This window comes from Lycium ferocissimum, chromosome 12, assembly GCF_029784015.1.
Source record: "Lycium ferocissimum isolate CSIRO_LF1 chromosome 12, AGI_CSIRO_Lferr_CH_V1, whole genome shotgun sequence".
Taxonomy (NCBI): Eukaryota; Viridiplantae; Streptophyta; class Magnoliopsida; order Solanales; family Solanaceae; genus Lycium; species Lycium ferocissimum.
The window spans coordinates 27756334-27768167 of record NC_081353.1 but is presented as its reverse complement, the minus strand read 5'-3'; the positions used below and the strand labels follow the sequence as shown (position 1 = coordinate 27768167).

The window sequence follows — 11834 nt, the reverse complement described above, 5'->3', positions numbered from 1 at the left end:
GATATAAAATTTGAAATTAAATCTTTTCTTTGACTGATTAAGTGTATTATCTAAAATTAAGATAAATTTTGTACCATAATTATGAGATTAAATAGATAAATTTTGTACCATAATTATGAGATTAAATAAAGGTGAGATAATAATCCTGATTATAATCTAAAATTTATAATCCTTGTTATAATTTCATAATAACCTGATTGTGAACCAAATAATCACTTTTTTTTTTTTTTACTTTCATTACAACCAAATATTCTTTGCAAAAGTTATAACCAAATAAAATACCTCTTAATGATATTAATATTTTGTTCAAGATCTTAATTATTAAGATTTATTCAGATCAAATAAGATGATTAGATCTTAACGTAAACAAATACACTTAATAGGTTAAGATCTAAATTAACCATTCAGAGTCAGATCTCCGATAAGTGCAAACAAACGACCGCCAAGTAGGCCTGTGCACAAATCGGGTCGGTTCGGTTTTGGCCATCATCTAGTTGAAATTTCAACCAAACTCCATCCATTCTAGGTTCAACTCGATTCGTTTTTTATTATTTCGATTCGGTTACACAAATCGATTTGTTCAGTTTGTTCGAAATTTAAACAAGCAACTATTTTCATTTCAGCTTGAGGCCAACATGAAGGCCATGAATATTCAGTGGAAGGTGTGCATGCAGACATTCATTTGCACCACTTCTGAAGTTAAGTGCAGAGAACACGCTGAGGCGAAACATCCCAAAGTCGTTAAACCTGTGGTATATAAATATTACTTCACTGTTAGGTATTAAGCGTATATATAGTAATAGTTAGACTATATTAGTCATTAGTGGCATATAAATTCGATTTGTTGGGGTCGGTTCGGTTGATAATTGAAATCAACCGTATCCGAACCGTTAAACCGTAATATTTTACAATTGCATTTATAAACCGAAATCGAATTGTATTATCCAAATTGAATTATCCGAATTATTTCGAATCGGTTCGAAAATTCGGGTTGAACCGATTTGTGCACATGCCTACCGCCAAGTACTCCTCAAAAAGAACTTCAGAGGGCTTCAAGTGTAATTATCCAAAAAAGACATAGAGCCCGTTTGGATTGGCTTATACGTTGCTTTAAAATTCGTTTTCAAAAGTCATTTTGTGCTTAAAAATAAAGTTCCGAACCCATTTAGTAATCCTCAAAAAAACTAAGTAGGGCTTCTTATTTTTTCAGTGTAATTATCCAAAAAAGACATAGTCAAAAACCCATAAATTTTCCTAGTCTATATCAAAATAGGACTTACAACGTAATATACAAACAAGATAACCCAGTCCAAAACAACCAATAAAAAGTGACCTGTACCCCAAGTCTTCACCTAGTATAAAACACACATTCTTTGTTAAAGACTTTCAAGAACACAACTTTGTTTTATTTCTCTACAAAAAAATAATCACATGGGGTCTTCAAAATTGAAGATAGGAGGGGCATGGAGTGGTGTTCTTGAAGTAGAATTAGAAGAATGGACAGTACTAATGTTAAGACAAGAAATTGCAAAAAGATCAGGTCATGATGGTGGACCAGAAACAATTAACCTTATATGTGCTGGTAAATTGCTTAAAGATGGTGATGGTACTGAAAAGTTGAGTCAATTAGGTGTTAGAAATAATGCAAAGATTTTGGCTTCAAGAGTTAATGTTGATCAAGGCAAGTCTGTAAAAGAAGAATCTTTGGCTGAAGAAGAACGTTCATCTAGGCTTTCAAGACTAAAGTCAGTAATTTTCTTTATCTTTTTGTTATGTTTTGTCATTCTTTATGTCTTGATTGTGTTAAACTATGTGATTTTGTTGATCATAGTGAAAATAGTGTCTTGTTTAGCTTTTATATGTTGATTTTGATTGTGATCATGTTTTTCTTGTGTGTATGTGTGATTTGGGTTGTTGGGGGGGGGGGGGGAAGGGAGGGAGCAGTGATCAGAGTGAAAATAGTGGCTTTATGTTGGTACATAAAATTGATTGTGATCATCTTTTTTGTGTCTGTGTGGGGTGGGTGGTTGTGTGTGTGTGGTGGTGGTGTGGGTGGGGGGGGGGGGGGGTTTCTAGTTGAAATAGGCTTCAAGAATACAACTTTTTCTATTTCTCTGCAAAATAAGCATATGGGGTCGGCGAAATTGAAGATAGGAGGGGCATGGAGTGGTATTCTTGAAATAGAATTAGAAGAATGGACAGTACTAATGTTAAGACAAGAAATTGCAAAAAGATCAGGTCATAATGGAGGACCTGAAACAATTAACCTTATTTGTGCTGGTAAATTGTTAAAAGATGGTGATGGTACTGAAAAGTTGAGTCAATTAGGTGTTAGAAATAATGCAGAGATTTTGGCTTCAAGAGTTAATGTTGATCAAGGCAAGTCTGTGAAAGAAGAGTCTTTGGCTGAGGAAGAACGTTCCACTAGGCTTTCAAGGCTAAAGTCAGTAATTTTTTTTGGCTATTTTTTGTTATTCTTTATGTCTTGATTGTGTTAAACTATGTGAGCTTTGTTGATCATAGTGAAAACAGTGTTTTGCTTGGCTTTTATATGTTGATTTTGATTGTGATCATGTTTTTCTTGTGTGTGTATGGTTGGGGGGTGGGGTTGTGGAGGGGGGGGTAGTGGATTATTTAGCTTTTTATGTGTGTGTTGATTTTGATTGTGATAACTTTTTTTTTTTGTGTGTGGGGGTGGGGGTGGGGATGGTTGGGTGGGTGGGGGTTTCTAGTTGAAATAGGCTTCAAGAATACAACTTTTTCTATTTTTCTGCAAAATAAGCATATGGGGTCGGCGAAATTGAAGATAGGAGGGGCATGGAGTGGTGTTCTTGAATTAGAATTAAGACAAGAAATTGCAAAAAGATCAGGTCATAATGGAGGACCTGAAACAATTAACCTTATATGTGCTGGTAAATTGCTTAAAGATGGTGATGGTTCTGAAAAGTTGAGTCAATTAGGTGTAAGAAATAATGCAAAGATTTTGGCTTCAAGGGTTAATGTTGATCAAAGAAAGTCTGTAAAAGAAGAATCTTTGGCTGAAGAAGAACGTTCCACTAGCCTTTCAAGGCTAAAGTTGGTAATTTCGTTTGGCTATTTTTTGTTATTCTTTATGTCTTGATTGTATTAAAGTACGTGAGGTTTGTTGATCAGAGTGAAAATAGTGGCTTATTTACACTTTTTTTTTTTTGTGTGTGTGTGGGTGTGGGTGTGTGTGTGTGGGGGGGGGGGGGGGGTGTTCTAGTTGAAATGGGCTTCAAGAATACAACTTTTTCTATTTCTTTGCAAAATAAGCATAGGGGGTCGTCGAAATTGACGATAGGCATGGAGTGGTGTTCTTGAAATAGAATTAGAAAAATGGACAGTACTAATGTTAAGAGAAGAAATTGCAAAAAGATCAGGTCATAATGGAGGACCTGAAACAATTAACCTTATTTGTGCTGGTAAATTGTTAAAAGATGGTGATGGAACTGAAAAGTTGAGTCAATTAGGTGTTAGAAACAATGCAAAGATTTTTGCTTCAAGGGTTAATGTTGATCAAGGCAAGTCTGTAAAAGAAGAATCTTTAGCTGAGGAAGAACGTTCATCTAGGCTTTCAAGGCTAAAGTTAGTAATTTTGTTTGGCTATTTTTTGTTGTTCTTTATGTCTTGATTGTATCAAACTATGTGAGGTTTGTTGATCAGGGTGAAAATAGTGGCTTGTTTAGCTTTTATATGTTGATTTTGATTGTGTATCATGTTTTCTTGTGTGTGTGTGGGGGGTAGGTAGTGGATTATTTAGCTTTTTATCTTGGTAAGAAAAATTTATTTTATTGTGATAACTCTTTTTCTTTTTCTTTTTTGTGTGTGGGGTGGGGATGGTTGGGTGGGTGGGGGTTTCTAGTTGAATAAGCTTCAAGAATACAACTTTTTCTATCTCTCTGCAAAATAAGCATATGGGGGTGTGGGGTGGGGTGGGGGGGGGGGGGTTTCTAGTTGAAATAAGCTTCAAGAATACAACTTTTTCTATTTCTCTGCAAAATAAGCATATGGGGTCTTCAAAATTGAAGATAGGTAGAGCATGGAGTGGTGTTCTTGAAGTAAAATTGGTACACAAAATTGATTTTGATTGGGGGGTGGGGGTGGGCAGTGGGGTTGGGGGGGCGGTGTTGTAGTTGAAATAGGCTTCAACAATACACCTTTTACTATTTCTCCGCAAAAAATAAGCATATGGGGTCTTCAAAATTGAAGATAGGAGGGGCATGGAGTGATGTTCTTGAAGTAAAATTGGTACACAAAATTGATTTTGAATGTGATCATTTTTTACGTGTGTGTGTGTGTGTGGGATGGGGTTGTTGCTGTTGCTCATCTTTTTCTTATTTGTTGTATGCCTCCACTGAGTTTGACTTGGGATTCTATTTGCTATGGGTTGTGAGTTCTGTTCTTAAATAGTGTGATCAAAGTGAAAGCAGTGTTTGATTTAGCTTGTATCTCGATACATGTAAATTAATGGATATAGATTTTGATTTTTACTTATCTGTGCTGATGTTGCTAGCACAACGATATGATGGAGATATTTATGCCGGAGAGGGAAGACTAAAAAGAATAAAATTGAGAGTACCTCTAGGTCTTGACGAGTAGAGCATGCCAATGTACTTATGTTTACCTTTATTGATAAGTGTAATTGATATTGACCTTTAGTAGAGTTTGTAAGTGCCATTGGAATATTTCAGAGAAGGGAATGCCTATGCAAATTTAGAATCATTAACATGCACCTCTAGTGATGATTGCATTTTGTAAATTAAACTTGTAAAGAGAAAGTAGTGGCTTGTTTAGTTTCTATCTTGGTACATAATATTGATTTCTGCTGATTTTTGTGTGTGGGGAATTTCCTTTGTGTTCATATATTTGTTTTGTTTGTCAACTGAGTTTGACTGGGAATTTATTTGCTCTGGGATGCTAGTTTTGTTTTTAAATTGCGTTATCAGAGTGAAAGTAGTGTCTGATTTAGCTGCTATTTTGGTACATGTAAATCAGTATTTGATTCTGGTGGTGATTTGTGTGAGTATGTGTGTATGTGTGTTTTTTTCTTAAGTCATGCGTGAGGTCTGCAGGACCTAGATGTCTAATAGATACACCTGTGTCGAGTAGAGGTGTCTATCTGACTGTTGGTGACAACTTTAAGTGTCTGTATTTCGGTTATAGTAGCTACTATATAATGTATTCATGAAGGACAGTGATTGGAATAGTGATTTTCATTTTTCTTACTATCTCTGATGTTGCTGGCTCCTTCACAACTATATGAAGGAGAAAGTTTATTCTGGGAAGGACACTAAAAAGAAATAAAATTGGAAGTAGCTTTCAGTTTTGATGGGTAGAGCATGCCACAGGGTATTTGAGTTCCAATTTACAGTGAAGAAGAATGTGAGTGGAAGTGGTGTTTGAATGGAATGGAGAGAAGGTAGTGGAAGAAGAAGGGGCAGGAGGGTTTGGGTTGCTTTATGCTTTTTGGTGGAGGATTGATGAAGAAGAAGAAGAAGAAGAAAACGGGGTGAAGGTGGGCCGGTTATTTTGGATGGAGGGGGAGGGGGTTTGCTAAATGTTCTTTTTCCGGATTAAATATCTCTTTCGTCCTTTTTTTTTTTCAAATTACACGTATCATATTTTTGTTTGTAACTTTGCCACGTTATCCGCTATAGTAACACACATGTGAGGTCTCTCTTTTTTTCCTTTTTTTTTTTTTCAAATTACACGTATCATATTTTTGTTTGTAACTTTGCCACGTTATCCGCTATTGTAACACATATGTGAGGTCTGCCTGACCTGGGTGTTACGAGATATAAATGTGTTGAGTAGACGTGTCTATCTGACTGTCGGTGACAACTTTAGGTGGCTATGTATTTCGCTCAAATAGCTATAATCTATTTATGGGGAAAAGAGATTTTTATTCTTCTTACTTGATTTAATGCTGCTAGCTCTTTCGCAACGATATGAAGAGAGTTTATGCTGGGGAGGACACTCTAAAAAGAAATAAATTTGGGAGTAGCTTTAAGATTTTATGAGTAGAGCATGCCATTGTACTTATATAACCTTTTTTGATAAGTGTTGTTGATATTTACCTTTAATAGGGTAATGTGATTAGCTTGCTTGAACAAATACGCTCTATTTGCTGTGAACAAGAGGTTTAGTAGAAGTGCCATTGGAATTATTCAAAAAAGGGAAATACCCATGTACATTTAGATCAGTGATATGCACGTCAAGTGCTGATTACATTTTGTAAAGTAAACTTGTGAATGATCGAATCTGTAATATAACAAGTTATGTTGTTTTTTCTTTCTCTGGAGAACTGTAACTTCAAGCGAGCTAGATGATTGGGTTTATAACACTCTGGTAGTTTCACTTAATGATAATTTTGTTCTTTTCTATCTAACTTCCGATATAATTGGAATTACAGGGCTGCTGCTATTTCTCTGTCAGACAGACATGCGGATGGCTCATTACCTGTTGAAGATTTCAATCTGGAGCTCGAAAATCAGAGTGGACAAAAGGTTCAATTGGGATCTGAGACTGATCAGCGGTATGCAAAATTATTTTCTTAACGTTTTTAGTCAAACAGGTCCATATTGACTATGAATGAAACACAATCTGTTGTTTCCCTTCCTTTTTATTTTTTAGGGCAATAATGATGGGGCTCATGCTTCACGCAAATGCTAAGGCCTTAATGAGGAAGAAAAAATATAAGGAAGCACTAGAAGTGCTGACCATGGGAGAGGTTAGTGCCTAATATTTTTCTTGCTATTTCCTCTGTTTATTTAAGTATCTCGTTGAATGCTCATACAGAAGTGGATTCTCTGTTACAGGAGGCTTTCTCTCTCTGCGACCAGAAACTCATCGAGGTGAGTTAGATTTCTTTCTTCCAAAAAATTGAGCGTTCATTAGTTTAAACAATATTGTTATTTAGATGAGAACCGTGAATGTTTATTATTTAGTAATTAACTGGGGAGTGGCTCGCAATTTCTAAATGCAATCTCCTCGTGGAATTGAGGTGAAAGTGAACTTGGACTTTTGCAACAATCAAAACAAAAAAAGTGACCTTGGGCTATCGAGTTACATAATATGGAAAAGAATGAAATCGAAGGAAATAGGATGATATAGTATAAATATACATAATCTGTGTATAGGTTTTTTATATTTGGATAGATCCTGTAATTAATTTTGGCCTGCAGGCCAAAAATTAAAAACCCCCTTTTTATTGCATAAAGTCACAGAACATGTCCTCCTTACTCTTCTCATATGGTCATTTGATCCGTGTCTTTGTTGTCACTCCTTGAATGGCTAGCATATCTTGTGAATAGTGCCTGGCGTTTCAGCAGATATAAAATGTATATTTCATTTTATGGCAAGACTCTTTATTCACTGATCTGCAATAATTTGCTCCATATTTACAGCTGTTATCTGATGATTCCGCCCTTCCTCTTTGGCTTTTCAGATGGTTGACAATGTGCCCATTCTGCAAATAGACATGGTGTGGTGCTACTTTATGCTCCGAGATATCAGCTGGCTTTCAGTTGCAGGAGTCCGCCTTGTAAAAGCTAGGGAAGGACTCGAGCGTTCTCATGGAAAGGAAGCGAGTCGTCTTAGACTGCTTCAAAAAGGACGTTATCCGGAGATTGCCCTGTGAGTAAACTCTTCAACAAAAGATTGATGCTTCTTGTTTATAATGCAGGAAAAAGTGCCTTGCAGCATTAATTTGAAAATTTGTTGCTTCGATATCTTTTTTCTAGACATTTGAGGCTGGAGCTACTAGAAGGAGTAGTGGCATATCATAGCAGTCAGATTGAAAAGTCTAGGAAGTCCTTGACATCTGCTCAAGCCAAGTTTTTGCAGGTTAGCCCAGCCCGCCCCCACCCCCCCACCCCCCTTTTTTTTTTCGGGTAAAGCTGATGATAGTTGGCTCTTGCCATTTGCACTAATAGACAGATATTTGGATAATGTTTTCAGTTCTTCTAGGAGATAATATATTCACCTCCAGTGTCTATTTATGCTACAATATCTCTCTGGTAGCATGCATGTATAAATGTGTTCACTTGCTCTTGGTGTTGTTTAAAGCCTCGTTTGTGATGCTGACTTCTAACCTGTTTGGCCAAGCTTCTTCAAGGCCAAAAGTGCTTTTTTTTCCTTCAAAAAAGGTGTTTTTTCAAAGTTGAAGTGTTTGGCCAAACTTTTAGAAGAAGAAAAAATGCTTTTGACTAGAAGCGAAAGCTGCTTTTGAGAAGCTGAAAGAAGTGGTTCTCCCCATAATTATTTTTTTTAAAGAACTTTTGAGAAAATACTCTTGGAAGCACTTTTTAAATTGATTAGCCAAACACATACTACTTCTCACCAAAAGTGCATTTTTTGAGAAACACTTCTCAAAATATGCTGATTTTAGAAGCTTGGTCAGACAGGCTATTATTAGTCTATGGGGTTTACATGCACATCTATTGCTTCTCTTCTTTGAGATATCAGCTTTTGCTCCTTCTCTCTTGGTTAATTCATCATACTTATTTTCTCAGTAATCATAAACAATTAATCCATTTTTGTGTCTTCATTTTTGTTTCCTTCTTAAAACAAACAGCTTCAGATTCCAGATGAAGCTTTGTCCTTACTTTTGGGTATGGGCTACAAAGAACGGGATGCCAAGAGAGCGCTGCGCATGAACAATCAAGTAGTAGAAAGTGCTGTTGATTTTCTTGTTGAGGAGAAAGAAAAGAAAGTTAGGAGAAGGGAGGACAACATCAAGCGGCAGAAGGAGATCATGTGAATTCATCTTTGTCTAAAATATAATTCCTTTCTGTATTTTTTTAAAAATTAGATACATCACTGAACTTTCTCTACCATGTAAACTGTAGGGAGCAAAAGCGTTATGGAACGACTCCTCTTGGAAAAGCTGTTGATATCGAGAGACACAATGAATTGGTGTCAATTGGGTAAGACAGACTTATATCACAGGATCTTTCAAGTGGAGCCATTCTATGTATCCCTTATATAGGACTATTTGACTGAAACTGCTTTTTATGGTCATAACAAACACTGGATTAGAAAATCTGAAGAACTTTTTGGGCTTTTTTCATTTTTGGACCATCGGTCCAAATTAATTATGGGCGCTAGCCAAAATATACAAAACCTATACACTGATCATGTACATTATAAGTATATTTGTGTATATAAAATGTATATTATATGTATATTTATACAAAACCTATACATTTGCGGGCTATTATTCTATTGAGCGGTCCAAAAATGTAATTATCTGAAACTTTTTCGACTACCAAACAATGCATTTGGTTGATAAACCAGAATGACTGAGCTTTTATCCTAAGTCATGCCTATGTTAAATCTTGAGTGGCCTAATATTTATATAAAACTCAATACATATTCCTGAATGCCAGGTTCGAGAAAGAGCTTGCTGCAGAAGCACTTCGACGAAATGAAAATGACACACAAAAGGCTTTGGATGACTTGACAAATCCAGAAGCTAATTCTTTGATACAGGTAAATTTTCTGGCAAGAATTTTGTCCATGTGAAGCTATTAGTCGAGTACTTACCGGGTATTAGTTACTGATCGAATTTGAATACATATTTATAATTTGGGAATTGTTTGAGCTGTGTTCCTACCAGTTAATCCCATCTAGGTTTTGCATGATTGGCTGCAACAAATGCTTGTCAACAAATGTTTGAATTCTCTAGGAATTTCTTTAGGTAAAGGAATATGCAGAATATTGACCAATCGAATATTACAAAGTGGTGGTAATTATCAGTTTATTACCGTCAGAGGTAGACCAAGAGAAATCTCTAGTGGGTTCTACTTCCTACTTTTTATGTACATAATTAATATTTTTCTCGAAGTATCAGAAAAGATGGGTCTGGTTCTCTTAGTCGTATGATTTAGACGAACTCAAAATAGATAACCGGCAATTCTGATGGACGCTGGTGGTCAACTCGTAAATACTTTTGACACAAACTTGGTGTTTACTAGTCATATAGACACCTTTGTAAATACTATTGACACCAACTTGGTGTTTACTAATGAAAATTTGACTTGTTGGAAAAAAATATTGACAAGCTAGCTGATTTTCTTTTTCCAATCTCAAAATAATCAGCTAGCTTGTCAATCGTTAATTAAATAAAATGGGAATAAGCACCTGAGTTTGCTGGCACCGTGCAGTTGGAAAAATTCAACCATTTACTTATTCAATTGCCCGTGCTTCTGACATTTCCAGTACTAGTGGCATGGAAATGACTCTTTGATATAGTTGAAAAATAGCGCCCAGAAAATAGGATTTATCAAATTCTAATGATCTTACTTGTAGCTCGTTTATTGAGGAATATCTCTGGTTATGTACCTCCTCTTTTCGTAATGCAGATACATATTGAGTCAAAGAAGAAGAAAAGATTGCGTCAAGCAGCTAATGCTTCAATTGAAGAACTTGTATCCATGGGTTTCCCCAGAGAATTAGGTACCTACTACTCTCCGTGATTCAATTTGTTTGTCTTGCTTTCCTTTTTAGTCTGTTTTAAAAAGAATGTTTATTTCCTAATTTGGCATCTCTTTAATTTTAACACCCCATATGGCATATTGAAGACCACAAGATTAAACGGCGGACATTTTGGTACATTATACATATCTTTAGTATAAGACCACAAGATTCAAAAGTTTCTTTACCTTAAACTCCATGTCAAGTCAAACTAGGACAAACAATTTGAATTGAAGGGAATATTATTTGCTGGGTAGAAGTAGGGATAACTAATACATGAACAACTAAAACCCAGCATAACCAATCCCTACATTGCTAATACTTGCATAACTAATCCCTACATTAGTAATACCTGCATAACTCTAATCAGCAACCAGACGACCCCTGAATGTTTTTGTTTTGGCAGTGGTTGCAGCTGTTCGCAGTTTTGGCACGAGTCAAGCAGCGCTAGATCATCTACTTGGAGGATCAAGTAATATTGCAGCAGCAGATCACAATGTAAATGTTAACAATCAGGGTGAAGATGCAAATGCTCCTCTAACTACTGACCAAAGTGAAGATGGATCGGGTACTAACACAGGCTCAACTAGTGCTGGGATTGATGGAGGTCCAAATCCTAACAAAGTTGACACGCGCGATGTAGAAATGGAAGATGAGATTACTGGAGAATTACTAAAAGGAGATGCTTACTCCGACTACGACATTGAGGTTACTGAAGAAGGTGAAGCTATAAACGAGTACTTAGCTTTAGTAACTGTAGGAGATAATGTAGAGATCGGTTCATCGTCCTAGTTGGAAGTACAGTACATGAATTGTTCGGCTTCGTAGTTAAACGTGCAGTACATTTTGACAGACTTGAATAATTTGCTGTGTATAGAATATATTATCTTTAGCCTAATCCTTGAATGAAATAGCTTTTGCAAATTGATGCCTTGCGTTCCCTTTTTGTTAAATTATTTTGCGTTTATGATAAAGAGTTTTGTTACTCAGGTCCAAAGGGGATTTAAGCTTTATGAGTTTAACCCGTGGTCGTTTGGTGCATGGCCAAAATTGTCCCGGGATTATAATCCCGGGACTAATTTATCCCATAGATGGTATAAAATAGTCCCAAAGATAACTGGTATAAGGAGGTATATCCCAGCTTATACCATGGGATGCATTTTATACTTTGTTTGGTACAAGGTATAAATTTATCCCGTAAATCTATACCTTCTATCAAACACAGACAAAAAAATTAGTCTTTGAGATATCCCACTTTTAGCATTGAACCGGTTTTATTCTTAAAATTAAAGGTTTAGATCTACTATTTGTTTCAATTTTGTGAATTTTACATATGA

General features: G+C 36.0%; 1 protein-coding gene across 4 annotated transcripts; it reads left to right on the top strand.

The window, feature by feature from the left end:
- The first annotated feature begins 1291 nt into the window (after window positions 1-1291).
- On the top strand, window positions 1292-11421 carry LOC132039029 (uncharacterized). Of its 4 annotated transcripts, none has more exons than XM_059429571.1 (11): window positions 1292-1745; window positions 6434-6556; window positions 6655-6751; window positions 6840-6875; window positions 7469-7656; window positions 7764-7866; window positions 8597-8778; window positions 8871-8948; window positions 9411-9513; window positions 10386-10479; window positions 10904-11421. In XM_059429571.1, the coding sequence occupies exons 1-11, from the start codon at window positions 1432-1434 to the stop codon at window positions 11287-11289; spliced, it is 1704 nt and encodes a 567-aa protein (XP_059285554.1). In that variant the 5' UTR covers window positions 1292-1431; the 3' UTR covers window positions 11290-11421. The 4 variants fall into 4 exon arrangements, with proteins under 4 accessions (XP_059285554.1, XP_059285555.1, XP_059285556.1 ...); XM_059429572.1 differs by lacking the exon at window positions 1292-1745 and adding an exon at window positions 2113-2443; XM_059429573.1 differs by lacking the exon at window positions 1292-1745 and adding an exon at window positions 2771-3075.
- Window positions 11422-11834: the final 413 nt, after the last annotated feature.